The 20,480-nt window shown below is 44.7% G+C and overlaps 1 protein-coding gene and 1 non-coding gene across 4 annotated transcripts in view; both read left to right on the top strand.

The window, feature by feature from the left end:
- The window catches only part of ZNF143 (zinc finger protein 143), a 64,624-nt gene extending 62,100 nt beyond the window's left edge, over nt 1-2,524 (top strand). For all 3 annotated transcript variants that reach the window (XM_034995641.1, XM_034995640.1, XM_034995643.1), the window contains 2 exons: nt 711-857; nt 2,121-2,524. In XM_034995641.1, coding sequence (XP_034851532.1) covers nt 711-857; nt 2,121-2,204 — 231 coding nt within the window. In that variant the 3' untranslated portion in view covers nt 2,205-2,524. The remainder of the gene's footprint in view (nt 1-710; nt 858-2,120) is intronic.
- Nucleotides 2,525-16,779: 14,255 nt separating this feature from the next.
- Nucleotides 16,780-16,943, top strand: LOC118004362. The gene has a single exon (XR_004677555.1). It is a non-coding gene; the product is annotated as a U1 spliceosomal RNA (small nuclear RNA).
- Nucleotides 16,944-20,480: the final 3,537 nt, after the last annotated feature.

Below are 20,480 nucleotides of genomic sequence, written 5' to 3'. Positions count from 1 at the left end.
AGTCAATCCCCAGCCCTTTCAGTTTTCCTCCTGAAATGGAAATCTAATTTTAAATGCAACAGGTAAATAGGAGAAAATAGTATATTACCTACCATTTATCCCCACTCAGGAGTAAATAGGCCGTTGAGATATGAATTAGTCCACATGTGTAACCTTCCAAGCAGCCACTTAGAGTAATAGAACCTATAGGCACAGTCACGTCTCCCCTGGTTAGTGGAGCCTGGTGTAGCAGATCCCCTTGTCCGGTGTCCTCTAACCTGTTATGTCATTGGTTCACTAAGCTTGGATAAGTCCCTTCTTTCTGAGCCTCAGCTTCTTCGAGTAAAAAAGAAGAGTCCAGGGCCGCCTGCATGGCTCAGTCTGGTTGAACATCCGACCCTTGATTTCGGCTCATGTCATGATCCCAGGGTCGTGGGATCGAGCCTTGTGTGGGGCTCCATGCTCAGCGGGGAGTCTGCTGGAGATTCTCTGCCTCTCCCTCTGCTCCTACCCCTGCTCACACTCTCTATATAAAATAAATAAATAAATCTTAAAAGAAGAAGAAGAAGAGTCTAGAATAGACAATATATAAGTTCTCCTCCAGCTCTAGACTTCTACAAGTCTGTGGTCAAAAGGGAGTTTCTCCTTTCAGATCCGAAGACAGTCCCTCGCATTAAATGGAGTTTGATGTACTTAATCATAGCTTTCCTTGTGTGTACTTTTGGTTGAAGGTTGCAATTGTGGCTCAGGACCTGGCAGCATTCCATGCTGCCTCATCAGAGATGGGGCACCAGCAGCACAGCCATCACTTAGTAACCACAGAAACCAGGCCTCTGACCCTAGTGGCCACATCCAACGGCACCCAGATCGCAGTTCAGGTGAGTGCGGTGATAGCCGGACTCCTTCACGGCTCTCGGCCTCGTGCGCTGTCCTTTATTCACAACCTTCACAGGAGGCCAGGCACAGAATAATCTATGGCACTTAGCTCCTTGAAGACAACTGCTGTTTGCGGGGGACTCAAAGAGACTGGCACTTTGTTCTGTATTAGCTTTGCTCGTTTTAGGGGTATTTATTTATTTATTTATTTATTTATAGATTTTATTTATTCATTTGACAGAGACACGGGGGGGGGGACACAAGCAGGGGGAGTGGGAGAGGGAGAAGCAGGCTACCCGCCAAGCAGGGAGCCCGACGCAGGGCTTGATCCCAGGACCCCGGGATCATGACCTGAGCCGAAGGCAGACCCTTGAGGACCCGAGTCACCCACGTCCCCCTAGGGGAATTTATAGCAAGAAAAAGAAAAGCTTCTGGTAAACATCCCAGCATGCCCCCAGCCAGCCATCTTTACTTTCAAAATAAGTCTCATTAGGTAGGATTCTAGAAAGCACTTAAGAGCTATTCCTTGCAAATGAACCTAGTGTAAACAGAGACCCTAAGTTAGTCCCCCTGAGAATCCCTGCACAGCTGTGTTTTATGTTGGGGGAACATCAGAAGACAGAAAAGACTATTCTCAGGGAAGTCACTGGATTGAAGCAGAGAGTCTAGAATGCTAGGTGCAGATTATTTTTCCTTGGGAAGAGTTGTTTTTCATGTATTTACTTGGAAAAGAGAACACATTTAGGAAAATGCCAACCATTGGTTTTAATTTAGTTTATGGGCATGGAAGCTGATGGCTCAGGATGCTCTCTCAATGCCTCCATTGGAAAAGATGAGCATCTTTTGTCTGTTGCCCGAGTGAAGGTTTATCAAAATCCTAAAGAAAGAAAATATATTATACTCCTGCAAGGATTTTTTTTATGCATTTATGATTGGATCAGCGGTAGTATCTTAAGTCCAGCTGTCAGAATTACAGAGAGAAATTTTACTTCTGGGGGGCACCTGGGTGGCTCAGTCAGTTAAGCCTCTGCCTTCAGCTCAGGCCATGATTCCAGGGTCCTGGGATCGAGCCCCACATCCGGCTCTCTGCCCAGCAGGGAGCCTGCTTCTCCCTCTCTGTCTGCCTGCAGCTCCCCCTGCTTGTGCTCTCTCTCTCTCTCTCTCTCAAATAAATAAATAAAACTCTTAAAAAAAATTTTACTTCTGGCATATACTATTTCTTTGGTATTCTCTTTGGTATGCCTTTGTGTTTATTCCTGTTTCAGCTTGGAGAACAGCCATCTCTGGAAGAAGCCATCAGAATAGCATCTAGGATCCAACAAGGAGAAACGCCAGGGTTGGATGATTAATCCTCGAAACAGTGGGGCACTACATCAGAAGGAGCCTTTCAAATCTTCAGGCAGCAGACATCCATGAGCCCGGGCCCAGGAAAATTAGAATGTTTCCATTCCTGAAATACTGTACACATTTTTATGTAAGAGTGGAGAACAGTTTATTCTTGACACTTTTGTGTGTATAACCCTTGGAATAGATTCCCAAACGGATTCATTGTGTACAAGGATGTATGAAATTAGGGCAATACAGTTAATTTTCACGTTACTCTTTTATCAGTTTGCAAACTCCTAGTGTCTACATGCAAGATCAGTGGAGTCTTATGATGGATTTTTAACTTACTGTGAAAAGATAAAATAAAGGCTGTATCTAAAACGGCAAAGGTTCTATACTTCAAACAATCAATTCCAAAAGCCATCATGGATAATAAAGGATGTAAAGCCTTCGAATATTTCCCCAAGTTAATAGAGTGTCTGCAGTTTTTGTTCTACTGTATACTTGTATGTTTTTATTTGTACCTCACGGTTTGAAGACTATTCATTATAGTTTTCCATCCCTGTTAAAATACCACCTCTTCAAGCTGAGATGCTAATTATATTGAATTGGATCCATGACATTGGATTATGTATAAAATGACAAAGTTTGGTTATTTAAAATTAAAAAGTTAAATCCAGTGCTTTGGTTTTGTTAAAGATTTTACTTAGCGTTCAATTTTTTGTTACTGTTTTTTAAAAATAATGAACTATCAAAGTTTGACCACAGGCTGGAGCCCGGGATAACAGTGCTGTAATTGAAAATGGCTTTACTCTGAGAATTAGGTTAGTGGGTCGGTGTAAATTATTTATTTTTGCTTATGTACTTTTGTTTTAAAGCTTATTTACCCTAAAGTTTATTATTAATTTTGAATACAGCAATTTTTAAAATGTTACCTTTACCTTTGTTTTATTAAATTGGTATGGGGGGTGGGGAGTGTTGCAGAAAACACCACCAATGATTACAACCCAGCACACGTATATCGAGAGTATATTGTTTATCAAGCACAGAGTAAGTATTTTTTCATACATTTTTACGTACTTAAAACAGTTTTGTGAAATATAGGGGATTTATTATCCCCATTCATACAAGGGGAAACAGCTTCCTAAGAAGTTAAATGTCTCACCCGAGGCCTCTGGCTGTGCAGAGGCAGGGCAAACACAGGGCAAAACCCAGACTTTGTGAGCCCCACGTCCCGCGAGCTATTCCACCACACGGCGACTGTGCCTTCTCAGATGACAATTTGTGGCAGAGATGATCGAGATGAGCTCTGGTGTTTTCTGATTGCCTAATGACCTGAGCCCTTGAAAAACCATGCCTAATGTCAGAAATTCAGCTTAGGGTCCACCAAGGTCCAAAAAAAAAAAAAGGTGGGAGGGGGAGGGAAGGTTTGTCTTGCAATAACCACTGCTTCGCTGTGGTTCACTATACTTTGTTTGCCAGAGAGCTGAAATGAGGCGCTCGTGTTTCATTTCAAGCTTTACAGTCAAAAGGGGAAAACTGTTGTACTGTTTTATTCAATATAAATGTTATCTTTGATGAGGTTTCTTTGAAGTCTTGTTAAAAAGGGTCATGACTTAGTCATCTGAAAAGGGGGTTGGGCAGGGGACTGGTTGCTTTCCCTTCAAAGCTCCTCACAGATACTTAACATCAGAAAAGGTCTTAGTCACACACAGATCCAGTCTTCACTCTTGACTGAGACATTTAAACACACATAGAAGAACTCCCAGCTGAGGCCTGCTAAGGCTCAGAAAGGGCTGGCATGGGAAGGGAGAGGAAGAAGAGGATCAGCAAAATCACAGGGTGGTGCTCTGGCCTCCCAGTGAAGGTCGTGGCCACTGCCCGGGGGCTCCTCTGCGGGGCCCACCCAGGCCTGCTGTGCTTCCCAGGACCAAGCCCAGGCTGTCAGCCTCCCTGCTCCCCTGACAGCTGCCTTTGCTCAGATCACAGGCTTTCTCCCTCAGCCCAGCCCCTTTGCCAGGTGGACTGGATGGGGCTGAGCTGGACTCCGCTCGGAGGCCGGCCCGATTGTCCCTCGGCTCAAGAGAAAATGCCTTCTTACCAGCACCAGAGAAGAGGGCAGAGGGATGCTGCTGATGTGTCCCCTGCCTGCCTGCCTTTCCGGGAACAGGACCTCCGGGACCCAAGGGAAGACCAGCTGATGGGCAGAGAGTTGCTAGGAAAGCGGGTGCGCAGTTTCTTCCCAGTGTGGGATGCAGAGAGGGGCCCTCCAGAGTTGAAAATTCCCCAAAGACACTTGATGAAACAAGAGTACGCTTTACAAACGGAGCCGGATGGAGCGTAACTGCAACGTGATCCAGACGAGGCTCAGGGCAACACTTAGTCCGAGAAAAGCCCCCACTCTCCCAGACACAACTTGAGGCCGCTACAAAGAGAAAGGATATTGCCCACAGTCTGCAGTCGCAAGAATTTAGGGAACAGAGTCAGAGAAGGGCTTGGCTTCCTCAACCCTCCAAAGGTGGCAGTTGCCCAGAGGGCCAGACAGCGGCCTGTGCCCCAGCCCCCACGCCCCCAGGCCAGCAGGGGCCAACCGGCTTTGGCTTTGGAGGGTCTCCCGTGCTGCCCGTCCTGCATGGCAACCCTGGGCCTACGGAAGTAACTTGGGAAACCACGCACTCAGCACTGAAATGGATGGATTCTAGGAACTTCGGTCCAGTATTTCCTAGCTCGGTTAAGACTGTAGACCAGTCAACAGTTGGCAGATCCCAACAGTGAGCAGGGAGGGAGAGGGCGAAAAGGACAGGGCCCAGCTGAAGTCTGTTGGCAAGCGAGGAAAGGGAGCCCAGGGAAGTGGAGAAAGGCTGCCTCAGCCCCCTCTGCCGTAAGCACTTTCTAGATTTAGGCTTTCTTAAGGATGAGGCGATCTTACAAAGAAGACTCCAGCCAAATCCCGTCTTCTCTTTTGCTTGAGGAACATGGCTGGCTCATGGACATGTGACCAGTGCAGTTGAACAAGACCCTGCACTTGCGATTTAATGCATTGTGGTTGCATTAAATCTTGGTCTGGGAATTCTTAATAGTTTTGAGTTTGTGTCCTGTGAGGTCTCATGGAGCAATGGGACACAGTGCCAACCTCTGCGGCCTCCCTGGATGGGTTCTCCGTCACTCCCCTACCTGACCGCCCGTTCTCTCCCCAACCCCGCCCCTGCCACCATGCCCTCTGCTTTTGGCAGGTCGGTGTCGGGCGCGTGCACCCCGTGGAGTCCGGCGAGGCGGTGGCCATGCCCACCCCCGGCTGGCAGCACCACAGTGCTTGCGGTGGGCCGCTGACCGCAGCCAAGAAGCTCACCCCTGTACTGAGTGCTTCCCAGTTCTGAATTTGACGATACCTGGGAGCAGCCTGTTTGTTGTGGGCTGGAGGGGTAGGCCTGTGGGAAGGGGGACCCGGCAGCTGTCAGGCCCAAGATGTACCCTCCTCAGGCATCTGTGAAGTCCCAGGCCCTGGCGGACTCTTTCCACGGGCTCTGAGCCCGGGCCATCCTTGCTTCCTCCTTCCACCTTTCCTGAGCCTGGCTTGTCTTTGTCTCTTCTAGCCAGCGCGAGGTACATACACTCTGGGAGCCACAAAATTCGAATTGTGTAATTTCAGTGATTTCAAATACAAGTTAAATACTATGATATTTTAATTTAAAACTAGCATTGCACTTGGGGCACCTGTGTGGCTCGCAGTCGGTTGAGCATTCGCCTTCAGCTCAAGTCATGGTCCCAGGGTCCTGGGATCGAGTTCCGCATCGGGCTCCCTGCTCTGCGGGGAGCCTGCTTCTCTCTCTCCTTCTGCCTGGCGCTCCCCCTGCTTGTGCTCTCCCCCTCCCGCCCCTCGCTCTCTCTGTCAAATACATAAATAAAATCCTAAAAAAAAACTAGCATTGCACAATATAAAGGGCAAAATTCATGCTAAAAATTTGAGATTAATTTTTCTTTGCTTAGAACAATATTAGATAGCAAATAAAATAACACCAAGACAAGTCGAGAGAGAGACCTCGAAAGAAGGAAAAAACTCATGTATTCCTGTCTGTGTATGTGGGGGGGGGGGTTGTAAAATATATATAACATAAAATTTACCATTTTAACCATTTTTGAGTGTAAAGTTCAGTGTCATTAAGTACCTTCAAATCGTTGTGCGAACATTCCCACTATCCATCTCCAGAATTTTTTCATCTTCCCAAACTGAAACTCTACCCATTAAACGATACCTCCCATCCCCCAACCTCCCAGCCCCTGGCAACCACCCTTCTACTTTTGCTTTCTATGAATTTGACTATTTTCAGGACCCCATTTAAGTGGAATCACTGTTTGTCCTTTTTTTTTTTTAAGATTTTATTTATTTTTGCGAGCAAGAGAGAGCACATGAGCCCGATGCGGGGCTCGATCCCAGGACCCAGAGATCATGACCTGAGCCTAAGGCAGACGCTTAACCGACTGAGCCACCCAGCTGCCTGCTATTTGTCCTTTTGTGTCTGGCTTTATATGTACCTTTAACAGAATTTTTTTCCTGTGTTTTGACCAAGGGGCTCGCACTTTCTTTTTGCCCTGAGTCCCACAGATTCTGTAGGCTGCCTGGCTGAGGGAAGCTCTTCTCTCAGCCCCTCTCTTTTCACTGTCACACAGAGGTATGACTTGTGTTTTGGAAATACATTATCTGCTTCTCCTTTTAGAGCACAGGCTCTCTTGGCATAACTGGGAACTTCAGCTGCCGCCTCCCTCTCTAAACTCACCTGGCTCCAGAGGTACAGAGAATCCTCCGGTCCCCACGCAGGGGTTTCATTTTGCTTCCTAAGCACGTCTAAAATTGAAGGGCAGAAGGTCACACTGAGAGCAAAGAATGCTCAAGATCCGGGAAAATTGTGTGAATAGTTAAAATGAAAATTATCCAGCAAAAGCTTTTTCTTGTTACTTTTCTGCATTGAAGTGAAGGACGGTGGGACTCCAGCTCTAATGTCAGTCGCAAATGTCTCCCTGGTTTGCCTCACCTCCACAGGGTTCCCGTGGGCCCACGGGAGGCAGCCACAAGCTCTCCACAACACCTTCGCTAATCTGTCCCAAAGCCCCACCTGCCTAAGAAAGGGCTGTGGAAAACAGCTCTAATCTCAGTTACTGACTCAGTCCCAGTGGCCTCCAGACAAATTCTGCAATTTCTACGGAAAAAGCAAAGGGGTAAAATCTCTGCTGCTGTGAGGGGGTTGTCTTATCTTTTTCAGTGGGAAACTTTCTCCAAGCCAGTGGCGGGCTTTTGAGGCGATGAGGGCCCTGGGAGCAACTCTTAACACTCACCAGATCTTTTACTCAGATAAAGTTGTGTTTGGTTTTTCTTTTAAGATTTTATTTATTTATTTTGACAGAGAGAGAGCACACAAGCAGGGGGAGTGGGAGAGGGAGAAGCAGGCTTCCTGCGGAGCAGGGAGCCCGATGCAGGGCTTGATGCGGGGCTCGATCCCAGGACCCTGGGATCACGACCCCAGCCAAAGGCAGACGCTTAAGGACTGAGCCACCCAGGTGCCCCTACCCAGGATAAAGTTGATCAGGCAAGCCGCCTCTCCATGATCTTAGGGCTTTCCTAACATCCTGAAATTGCTTAATGTTCCTTTCAAAAGAAAATCAGGAAAAGTAGAAAACTGGACCATTTTTTTTTCCTGCAAAAGTGATCTTCCCTATAGCGAAGCTCCTGAAACTTCGAAGTCAAAAAGAAAGGAACTAGTTAATGAATGAAAGCCTCCACGGTAAGCCTTGGGGTCAGTCACCAGCAGGAGGTGCTATGTGGGTTCAGGGAGCAATCCCCAACCATACGCTGCTTGCTTCACCACCTCCTTCTGGAACAAATCAACCAGCTGTGCCTGGGCCAGAGTGGGGTCGGGGGAGGTGGTCTCTTCTCTACCGGGAAGGAAGTTATTTCATGCTGGGAGAAAACAGTTTGAGTGATGGAAAGAGAAGGACCCTGAACGCCTCCTCAGGTTGCTGGGGTGATACTAAGGAGGACATGCCCACATCAGACCTGGGAGACTAGCTTTGTCTCCTTGCCCAATCTGACAGCCACTTTTGGCTTTATAATCATATTGACTAAGGAAATATTTCCGAGGGCATCTCAGATTCAGTCCTGAGATGCCCATGGCGATCTTTGTGACTTGGACGTGCTGAGGACTGAATATCACTCTCACACGCTCACTGACAGGGCAAATCTCTGCCAGAGCTGAGGAGTCCCAACCCCAGTCATTTCTTCCTAGCAACCTTCAACACTGCTAAGGCCAGTCCTAATGGATGGGCAGGTTGCTGGCCGTATTTGGCATTCCGTATTACCTTACAGTGTCAGGGGAAGGTCTATAGGGCAGCTGTCCTCCATCTCCAGAGTCACTTGCTCACCCAAAGACAGAGCTCAGCCCAGGGCCCCAGTGTCTACCATGACTGGAGGCAACAGGATGCCAACAGCTCCTATTCCATGTTCTTGGACAGCAACTATTGGGATAAATGCCCTTTGCTGCCCTGAGCTTGGATCCAAGTCTAATAAGTGGGCTCTGGCCTTGTTCCTGAGGATTAACTCTGTCTTGGTCACCTCTCCTGGTCCCTAGACTTGCTAAACTGTGACTATGGTTATCCAGCAGAATTGCAAGGGACCCTCTTGCTATTGAACGAAACCTGGTGTTAAAAATATGCCTAGGGCGCCTGGGTGGCTCAGTTGGTTAAGCGACTGCCTTCAGCTCAGGTCATGATCCTGGAGTCCCTGGATAGAGTCCCGCATCAGGCTCCCTGCTCAGCAGGGAGTCTGCTTCTCCCTCTGACCCTCCTCCCTCTCATGCTCTCTCTATCTCATTCTCTCTCTCAAATAAATAAAATCTTTAAAAAAAATATGCCTAAATTATTTCAGGGGCACCTGGGGGCTCAGTTGTTAGGCATCTGCCTTCGGCTCAGGTCATGATCCTAGGGTCCTGGGATCGAGCCCCGCATCGGGCTCCCTGCTCGGCGGGAAGCCTGCTTCTCCCTCACCCACTCCCCCTGCTTGTGTTCCTTCTCTTGCTGTGTCTCTCTCTGTCAAATAAATAAAATCTTTTTTTAAAAATAAATTATTTTAGGGGCGCCTGGGTGGCTCAGTTGGTTGAGTGACTGCCTTCGGCTCAGGTCATGATCCTGGAGTCCCTGGATCGAGTCCCACATCAGGCTCCCTGCTCAGCGGGGAGTCTGCTTCTCCCTCTGACCCTCCCCCCTCTCATGTGCTCTCTCTCATTCTCTCTCAAATAAATAAATAAAATCTTAAAAAAAAAATAAATTATTTTAAAATAAAGAAAAAGCTATACTGAGACCCCACTTTTCACCTATCAAGTTGTTAATATATATATTAAAAAGTTGATCTGGGCGCCTGGGTGGCTCAGATGGTTAAGCGTCTGCCTTCGGCTCAGGTCATGATCCCAGGGTCCTGGGATCGAGTCCCGCGTCGGGCTCTCTGCTCCTTGGGAGCCTGCTTCTCCCTCTGCCTCTCTCTCTCTCTGTCTCTCATGAATAAATAAATAAAATCTTTAAAAAAAAAAAAAGTTGATCTGTTGTCAGCAAGAACATAGGGAAATAGGTTAAAGTGCCCATATTCTTTGACCCAGCAATTCTACTCCTAATAATGTATCCTAAGGATATACTCACATATGGAGAAGTGATGTCAAGAATACTCAAAGCAACATTGCTCATAAAGGAAAAATTTGAAAACAGCTTAATGGAGAGCTACTTAGATAAATTATGGGAGAGTCTTGCTCTATTAGGCTCCTCCAAGCCTCAGCATTGAGTGGGATGCTTCTGAGCAGGAGGTCCTGGGGTGGACTGGTCACAGGTATTGGTAGGCTAACCAATGGCCCCCAAATATATCCATGTCTTAATCCTCAGAATCTGTGTTATTTTTTTTATGGTGAAAGGGATTTTTCAGATGTGATTAAATTAAGGATCTTTTTTTTTTTAAGGTTTTATTTATTTGACAGAGAGAGACACAGTGAGAGAGGGAACACAAGCAGGGTGAGTGGGAAAGGGAGAAGCAGGCTTCCCGCAGAGCAGGGAGCCTGATGTGGGGCTCAATCCCAGGACCCTGGGATCCTGACCCGAGCCAAAGGCAGACGCTTAACGACTGAGTCACCCAGGTGCCCCATGCTCCTCTCTTTTAAAGAGTAGCAATTCTCCTTTTCATTCAAGGCCGCTGTGAATTTGGAGAGTGAGATGTAGGAGATCCTGAACGCTTTGCCAGTGAGCTGCTTGCTTTCACTCTTTCTTCACCAAAAATGAGTAATCTTTTTTTTTAAGTGTATTTATTTTTAAGTAATCTCTACACCCAACATGGGGCTCGAACTCACAACTGTGAGATCAAGAGTCGTAAGCTCTTCCAACTGAGCCAGCCAAGTGCACCCAAAATGAGTAGTCTCAAGAACAATAGATGGGTTGGCGGTGCCTGGGTGGCTCAGTCGGTTAAGCATCTGCCTTCGGCTCCGGTCATGATCCCAGGGTCCTGGGGTTGAGTCCCGCGTCGGGCTCCCTGCTCAGCGGGGAGCCTGCTTCTCCCTCTGCCCCTCCCCCTGCTCGTGCTCTCTCTCTCTCTGATAAAATAAATAAATAAAGTCTTTAAAAAAAAAAAAAGAACAATAGATGGGTTGGAGACAACGGGCAAGCATCACTCCCTCCAGAAGGTGGCCGGTCATGATAACCAGTAGCTAAGTTATAGTGGCTACAGACCGCCCTGAGAGAAGTGCAGGTCAGGTGTTTACTAACACACTGTCTTGGGCGGGTCCCCTGCATCTAGCTGATTGTCACCAGGGCAGATCAGAGCATGTGTGTGTCTTGTTCCACTCATAGCCCACAGTCAGCATACATACATGCAATGGAAGATGGCGGCAGGAGGATACTTACCTGCAGGAGAACAGGCCGTAGCACTGTCATCACGTGGTCCAGAGTGTGAAAATATCACCAGATGGTCCGTGGCTGTGGTTCTGCATCTTTCCTCCATTCTACTTGGTACTCTCTTGCTTCAGATGTAAGGCTGTCCATAGCTCATGCCCCAGAATGGAAAATATCACACTAGAATATACAGCACAAACAAAACTTCTATTTCCTGGGGTGCCCTCTCCCACTCCCCCTGCTTGTGTTCCCTCTCTCACTGTGTCTCTCTCTGTCAAATAAATAAAATCTAAAAAAATTAAAAATTAAAAAAAATAAAAGAGGAGCAATACTATATAAGGTTTGAAATGCTCTCCTAACACATCGTCACCATTCCAAATCCTCTCCAGTGTTGTAAAACAAAAGATCATGACCCCAGTAAATGTTAAAATGAATTACTGAGAAGGAAAAACGAAGTTTAATTAAATGATTAAAAGATAAATTATAGGCATAAGGAAACTTTTTGGGGTGATAGAAATGTTCTAAAACTGGATTGTGATGAGGGTCACATAACTATAAATTCACTAAAAATCATTGAATTGTATACTTTCTTTTTTTTTTTTTGAATTGTATACTTTCAATAGATGAATGTTATGGTATGTAAATTTACTTCAATAAAGTTGTTAAAAGAAACTTTTTTAAAAAAAATTATGCTTCATCTAGACAATGGAATACTATGCAGGCTTTAAAAAGAATGGGGGGGCACCTGGCTAGCTCAGTGGAACGAATGACTCTTGATCTCAGAGTCATGAGTTCGAGCCCCATGTGGGGTGTAGAGATTACTAAAAAAATAATAATAAACTTAAAAAACAAAAAGAATGAGCGGACTAGTCCTATATGTATTAACATGAAACAACATCCAAGAAACAGTAAGTGAAAAAGCAAGGTGCAGAACAGTATGCATAATATGCTACAAGTTCTTATACAAATATTTAAAAGATTACGTATATTTGCATAGGCCACTTCTGAAAGGAGATACAAGAAAACAATAATGTTGGTTGCCCCTGAGGAACAGGCTAGAAGCTGGGGGTGAAAGGGAGGCTCACCTTTGACCATACCTTTCTGTGCCTTTTGAATTTTGTATTACGAGCTTTTTATTATCTAAAAATAAATAAAATTGTTCACTTTCAAGAAAGAATCTCAACGATAGGCCTTCCACCTATAGCACTTTGTTAAAAAGATTGTCTATGTTTGGTCACCAAATTTGAGCTATAGGCCTTCGTTAAATATAAGGTTGGTGGTGCAAGTTGATTATAGTAAAATAGTTTGAACTTAGCCTTCAACATTAGGTTTGAAATGTAAAAGTGTGACTGGCTTTTAGCAATACATTTTTATTTATTTATTTGAGAGAGAGAGAGAGCGGGAAGGGGGAGAGGCAGAGGAGGAATGAGAGAGTCTTAAGCAGACTCCCTGCTCAGTGCAGAGCCTGACCCAGGGCTCCATCTCACGACCCTGAGATCACGACCTGAGCTGAAACCAAGAGCTGGATGTTTAGCTGCCTGCGCCCCCCAAGTGCCCCTAGCGATACATCTTTTAAGGACCAGTGGACTACTTATCTGGTCTCATCCCTGAATATCCAGCCATTCTCAATGTCAGAACTGTAGCCAGTTGCCCCCATATACAGAAAGGGCCCAGTGGTCACTGCTCCAGGATAGCCTGAGGTAATGGCCATGCACACGGCCTTACTGTTTGGATCCGTGAGAGAAGCACGGTGCTTTCCCTGACCTGACAAAGGAGGACCAAATTTCTTTCCAGTTTCCTTGGCAACTCACAGGCTGACAACACGAGCTCAGTCCCTTTGTCTACAATCCGTTGTGCTACTACTCTGGCGAAATTTAAAAAAAAAACACCTCTGCCTGGACAGGTTAAAAAAGCTGTTGCCTTGAACTTTGGTTAACTTCTTCTTTCTTCTTCATTGTGTATCAGAAGAACATGAGGAAGGAATAAAGCTCACTGTTTCTTATTCACACTATATGTTTTTTTAATTAATTAATTTTGAGAGAGAGCAAGAGTATGAGCAGGGAGAGGAATATAGGGAGAGGGAGAGAATCTCAAGCAGACTGAGCGTGAAGTCTGATAAGGGGCTCGATCCTAGGACCCTGAGATCATGACCTGAGCCGAAATCAAGAGTCGCATGTTTAACTGACTGAGCCACCCAGGTGCCCCTCTTACTCATACAGTATGTTCTGTGAGTCAGGACCCACTCATTTAGAAGAAAAAGAGCCTGAAACTAGGCAGTTGGTCCTTAGTCAGCCTGATGTACTCAAACTAGGAAAAGTTTTCAAGTTCTCCTAAACAATTCTTCAATCACTGATAGATCAAAACTGAGTTACAGACTCGTTTTAACCATATAGCAGTGAAAATGTATGGACTTCAACTACATGTGAAAATATGGATGATCCTCACAAAGATAATGCTGAGCAGTAGGAGCTGGACGCAGAAGAGTACAGGCAAAGCTATTCTTGCTGCCTGAAGTCAGGAGAGTGGACAGCCTTGGCAGGGAGGTGGGTCAGGGATGGGTAGAGAGCCCAGACGCATGCTGGCAGGGCCAGCTTCGTGAGTGTGAGCACAGGACCCTGCATTTAGAAAGATCCCAAGGTGAGGGACGCGTGGGTGGCTCAGTCAGTTAAGGTGCTGCCTTTGGCTCGGGTCATGATCGCAGGGTCCTGGGATCTAGTCCCGCATTGGGCTCCTTGCTCAGCGGGAAGCCTGCTTCTCCCTCTCCCAGTCCCCCTGCTTGTGCTCTCTCTCTCTCTGACGAATAAATAAAATCTTTAAAAAAAAAAAAAAAAAGAAAGAAAGAAAGATCCCACAGTGGCTTTAATGTTCTGCTGTCACACATCTTACAGTTCTTAATAAATGTGAACATTACATTCCCATTTCTCACAGGGCCCTGTAAATTATGTAGTGGTCCTGGGTACTGTTAATATTCTGTTTCTTAATCTGGGTGTTGAATTTGTGAATATTCACTAAACTTTACATATGTTGGTATGTTTGCCTTTCTGTAAGTATATGATACTTCAACACAAAATGTTAAAAACTGAATTATAGACTATTTTAAAAATAACTCAGTGAAACTATTTACTAAATGCCGCCAGAGTTGTATTCACAAGAAAATGGATGGCCGTAAACCTTAACCTTATCACCTTAAACACTTCTGTTACTAAATAAGAAAAAAGAAAAGTTCATTAAGAAAGCAGACAACACAGGAAATTAGAAGGGGAAAAAAAAAAGCCACAGCACAAAGCGAAATGCAAAGAAAGTGAAAGGAGTTAACAAAGACACAAGCAGAGTGAACGATTTCAAAATCAGAAAAATGACATAACTGATGAATAAATCTAAGATCTAGAGTTCTTTGGGTTGGGAGGAAGCAAACAACAAAACTGATAAGCCACCAGCTAACATAATAAAAAAGACAGACAAAACAGAAATGCACAAATTAGGAATGAGAACGGGTTTACAGATGGGTACAGAAGAAATGATGAGAAATAAAAGGGAGAGGAGGATTCAGTCAGCATTTGTCCGATCTTATGCTAATGTAATTTAAAATCTAAGTGAGGGGTGTCTGGGTGGCTCAGATGGTTGAGTGTCTGCCTATGGCTCAGGTCATGATCTCCAGGTCCTGGGATGAAGCCCCGGGCTCCCAGCTCAGTGGGGAGTCTGCTTCTCCCTCCCCCTCTCCCCCTGCTCATATGCACTCTCTCTCTTTGTATCTCTCTGTCTCAAATGAATAAATAAAATCTTTAAAGAATAAAAATAAAAAATAAAATATAAAATCTGAATGAAATGGGTAATAGTCAGGAAATATAAATTACCAATATGGACTCAAAGAAAGGAGAAAATCTAAACATAAATAATCACGGGCAAAAGCTGTCAAAAGCTATACACCTCCAAAAAAAAAAGAAGAAAAAAAAAGCAGAACCTAGATACGTTCATTAACAACTTCTTTCAAACTTTCAGGAAATCAATCGTTCTTACTATTAAAGCTATTCCAAAACATAGAGAAAGAAGTAAACAGCCCAGTGTTTCGTGAAGCCAAAATCTTATAAAGATTGTACAATAGAAAAACTAGGGACCAGTTCTATTTATAAATACAGATGTAAAATGCCTAAAGAAATAAATGAACATAACTTTGCAGGATATTTTGAAAATGACTAAACACATTTATTTATTTCAGGAAGGATAGAGTGGTATAAGGAAATCCATTAATCCAATTCACAATATAGATATATCAAAAGTGGAAAAAGCAGAATAATTAAGAGATGCTAAAAATTTGATATCATTTAATATTCATTCCTCACAAATATTCTGATAAAAGGAAAAGTATACTTCTTTAACATAACACAGGTAGAAATCCGTGCATGTGTACTCACACACATGTATACATTAATCAACCAGTATTACTTTTTTTGATATGTATGTATGTATTTATTTATTTATTTAAGGTAAGCTCTACACCCAGCATGGTACTTGAACTCACAGCTCTGGATCAAGGGTTGCATGCTCTACTGACTGAGACAACCAGACGCCCCCAGCAGTATTACTCTTAATATTCCCATTAAAGTCAGGAGCAAGACAAGGCTACTCACCACCTCTCCGATTATTAGCACCGTGCTCTAACCAACTGAGCTAACTGTCCACTGAGCACTTCTCCTATGATTTAATGTTGTTCTGGAAGTGCTACTTAATACAATTAGACAATACAACAAAATAAGTCATAAATACTAGAAGCATTATTAATTATATGATTATTTACCTAGAAATCCAAAATAATCAACAGAAAAATTGTTAGAAACTGTGTAAGGCCATAGAACATTTTTTTGAGTATTTATTTTATCCTGGCCATTTTTCTGTGCTCTATTGTTTCTAACAATTGGTTGACAAGCATACGGAGGGCCCGGGGAAGTCAGCGGAGTTTGGTAGTGGTAGGTGGGAGTAAGGGTGGGCACCAAACACTTAAGGCTTAACTACTTCAGAAACCTTGATGGTGGGGCGCCTGGGTGGCTTAGTCGTTAAGTGTCTGCCTTCGGCTCAGGTCATGATCCTGGAGTCCCAGGATTGAGTCCCAGGATTGAGTCCCAGGATCGAGTCCCACATCATCAGGCTCCCTGCTCAGCAGGAAGCCTGCTTCTCCCTCTCCCACTGCCCCTGCTTTTGTTTCCTCTCTTGCTGTCTGTCAAATAAATAAATAAAATAAACAAAACAAAACAAAACAACAACGACAGAAACCCTGATGGCCACGCAGGTGGTTTGGTCAACACTGGCAGGAGTGTGTGTGAGCAACCCCATCCCCCAAACTGAGCTCCTGGCTCAGTTAGATTCTGAAGCTGGTAACCATGGATGAAGCCTTTTTATTCTGCCCTTAGAAATGACGCTATACTAAATCAGAGGGATCCTGGAAGCCCTCTTCCTTATCGGCACCTCAGCACAGACTGCAGCCCGAGCACAAGGTTGCTTGTCTGAGAGGAGAAGGAAGACCAGTCCAGACGGAGTAACTGGGCTAAGAAAACAGAAGCACAGGCTCCATTCTCAAGAGCAAAATGAGAGGAGGGGGATAGGGATGTGGGGAAGCAAGGAGAAGGAAGAAGGGCTCAGACATCAGCGACCTGAGAGGAGAGTTCCCAGTATATCAGAAAAGGCAAAGGTGTACTTACCTGGCAGGGGAGGTACCATGATCACGAAGGTGGTTGTCCCAGGTCAAGGCTTATCTATTGCACTCCAGTTATGCCGACCCCTGTGATTTCCCCAGATGTGGGAAACTCCACTGCATAATTTGTGGTAGCGGGGGACTGCAGTCACGCTCTCCCCGGATTTAAAAAAAAAAAAAAAGCAAAGGTATGGGTCTTCAGGACTTGTGTGCTCCATCCTGTTTTAGAGATAGTACTAAGACCTTCCTTAGTCTCTGGTTAGGCTCTCTTTAGTTGGCACCTCGGCACTTCGACCTGTTCTCTCATTCAATCCATACAACAACTCTTAACAGGTTTTGGGTTTTTTGTGTTTTTTTTGACACTTTTGTGTATTTCCCTAGATGTCTTCCCTGTGATAAATATATTTGCTCAGGATACTTTTTTAAAGTGTTTGTAACATTTTTTTCATTTTATCTTATCTTTTCATTCTGTACATATAGCTCTCTCATTATTTTGCAGACTGTGGTTACTCAGTATTTGACAGACATTTGGGTGGCCTCCAATCTGTGGTATTATAAACAATGCCTAGAATATACGTCCTCCAGATGTCATTTGGCTGATTCCCTCACTTCATGCAGGTTCCTGCTCAAATACCGCCTCCTCAGAAAGCCTTTCCCAGATCACACGATATAAAATAGCATTTCCCTCCAACCCTCTACCACTTCTTAATCCCTTGATACTTTTTTTTTTTAAGACCTGAGTTGTTGTTTTTTTTTTAAAGATTTTATTTATCTGACAGAGACAGACACAGCGAGAGAGGGAACATGAGCAGGGGGAGTGGGAGAGGGAGAAGCAGGCTTCCTGCGGAGCAGGGAGCCCGATGCGGGGCTCGATCCCAGTACCCCGGGATCATGACCTGAGCCGAAGGCAGACGCCCAACCGGCTGAGCCACCCAGGCGCCCCCCTTGATATTTTTTTGTATGTTTGTTTACTTATGCATTGTGTATCTCCACCAGAGGCCTCAAAAGTTTCATGAAAGTAAGGACTTTGTTTTGTTTCACTGCTGTGTGCCCAGAGATGTGCCAAGCTCATAGGAGAATCTCCCCAGGTATTCACTGAATGAACTAATACAGCGATAAACATTCTTTTACATATTTTTTGCAAATCTATGTGAACATTTCAGTAGAATTGCTAGGTCAAAGAGTACAAATACTTAAATTATAACAGAAATCATCCAAACAATCTTTTTTTAAAGATTGATTGATTGATTGATTATTTGAGAGAGAGGGTGGGGAGAGGCAGAGAGAGAGAGAAAACCTCAGACGGACTCTCCACTGAGTGTGGAGCCCGAGGCGGGGCTCCATCTCACGACCCTGAGCAGAAATCAAGAGTTGGATGCTTAGGGGCAGCTGCGTGGTTCAGTCATTAAGCGTCTGCCTTCAGCTCAGGTCATGATCCCAGGGTCCTGGGATGGAGCCCCACATCAGGCTTCCTGTTCAGCGGAGAGCCTGCTTCCTCCTCCCCAAACCCCTCCCCGTCCTCTTTCCCTTGCTCACCCCCTCCCCACCCCCTTCCCCATCCCCTCCTCTGTCCCCCACCTTGCTCATGCATGTGCTCTCTCTCTTTCTCTCATAAATAAAATCTTAAAAAAAAAAAAAAGAGTTGGATGCTTAACTGAACCACCCAGGCACCCCCAAAACAATCTTCCAAAAATGGTGCCAATTTGGGGCGCCTACGCGGCTGGCTCAGCCGTTAAGTATCTACCTTCGTCTCAAGTCATGATCCCAGGGGTCCTGGGATCAAGAGCCCCATGTTGGGCTCCCTGCTCAGCGGGAAGCCTGCTTCTCCCTCTCCCACTCCCCCTGCTTGTGTTCCTCCTCTCACTATCTCTCTGTGTCAAATGAATAAATAAAATCTTAAAAAATAAATAAATAAAAATGGTGCCAATTTACACCCACCCTCCATAGTAGACAAGAATGCATTTCCCTGCACCCTCCACAACATAAGATAATATTAATCTTTGTAATGTTTCCTCTTGATTTTAGAATTTAAAACACATGTGGGTTTTACGGTAAAACAAAAAATTAAAAGGTGCAAGTCAGATCCCACTTCCTTCATTCACACCAGACGAGGTGCATGCCCTGCTGTCCGGATTCTAGCATCACACTGCATAACTGTCTGGCACACCAGCTGGGTCCAGCAACCTTGCCTTCATCAAGTCTTCCAATTAGTTCTCACCCTCACCTTACCCCACACTTGCTGGGGTAGAAAGAGCTAGTCCTTAAGCCAGTAGTAATACAGTCTCAGGAATATAGTCTCAGTAGTCCTAGCCCTATGGCTGTATATGTAGACATTGAACCTATCTGGCTTTCATTTTCTTCTGTAAAATGTGAATAAAATACCTCTTTCAAAGGTTTCCTTTAAAGATTAAATAAGATAAACATGTAAAGCATCTGGCTCAGTGCCTACCATGTAGCTGGCAACATACCTACCTTTCCCAGCTCCTTCAGGCATCCCAGATCTTTGTAGCACTTAACACACTTCTATATTCTAACATTTATAAAGGTAATGGGGTATGGGTAGGACATGGATGGTGCTTGAACACAGTAGGCACTCAATAGATGCCAAGGACAGTTGATTTCTGCATTCAGGAACTAGTTTCATCCTTGCTAATATGTTTTTTCCACGTACATATTTACACCACCCATCAGCTGATTGGATCACACACCACCCAGTCATCACCCAATGAGCTACCAAATGAGCTCATCTTAATCCTGTCTGAGCTGAACAAGGCCTTTTACAGAACTTTAAAACTGACTCACTACTGAGTCATCAAAACAGCAATACCCAAACACACTCCTGTTGCTACACAAAAGAGCAGCATGGGATGTCTGCCTTATCTCCTTTCCCTCTCCTAATGGGACTGAACCCCTTGACTCCCTGAAGAAGAGTCATCACATCTTTTGTGCTGCAGTAATAAGAACAAAGCTGGCTTAAAATAATCACAGTGTGGTCAGCAAACAACAGCAGTCCTTGTGGTCATCCAGGTCATTTCCTGAGAATGTCACTAACCCAAGAGGAGAGGCAATTAATCAATTACTCAAATGTGTATTGAGTGCCAGCATTCTGTTGTGTACCCATGATTCCTCCTGTTTATAAAATTTCTGTGAAGTGACCTTTTCAGTTATTGAAACTCACTGAGAATGTAGGGGAAAAACAGCCCTTTGTACTTCTGTAAAGGGAAAAAAAGTAGTATTGGAGAAAACGTGACTACTCGGTTCCATCACAGTAGAAAGGATTTTTAAAATATCAAAGAGGAAGCGTGATGTTTTGGCTAACTGCTTTACAGAACTATAGTTTTAAATATGTTAACAGAACTCCTTTCTCATCTAGGATTGATATAGTCAGTGGTCAGTATTTTCTCTTGGGAAAAGTCTTGAAGTTAGTATCATTGCCACAGGCCTGGCTGATTGCCGTGGACTATCAAGTCTTTCAAGATTCTGAGGCCTGGGTAAGGGCTAAGATAACTGGTAGCCCTTTAATAGGGCTGGTTACAGCCAAGATTTTGTACATGTGCAGATACAACTTTGAGTACCCCAGCATGGTCTCTCGTAGCTGAAGACCCTAAGCAAAAACTGAATGAGAATCTTAGGTCCTCAGACTTTTTGTATGCAGCCCATATAACTGATATAATCCGTACCTAAAGGATATAATGATATG

This window comes from Mirounga leonina, unplaced genomic scaffold (assembly GCF_011800145.1).
Source record: "Mirounga leonina isolate KUSES-001 unplaced genomic scaffold, KU_Mleo_1.0 Mir_92, whole genome shotgun sequence".
NCBI lineage: Eukaryota > Metazoa > Chordata > Mammalia > Carnivora > Phocidae > Mirounga > Mirounga leonina.
This window is presented reverse-complemented; position numbering and strand designations above follow the sequence as displayed.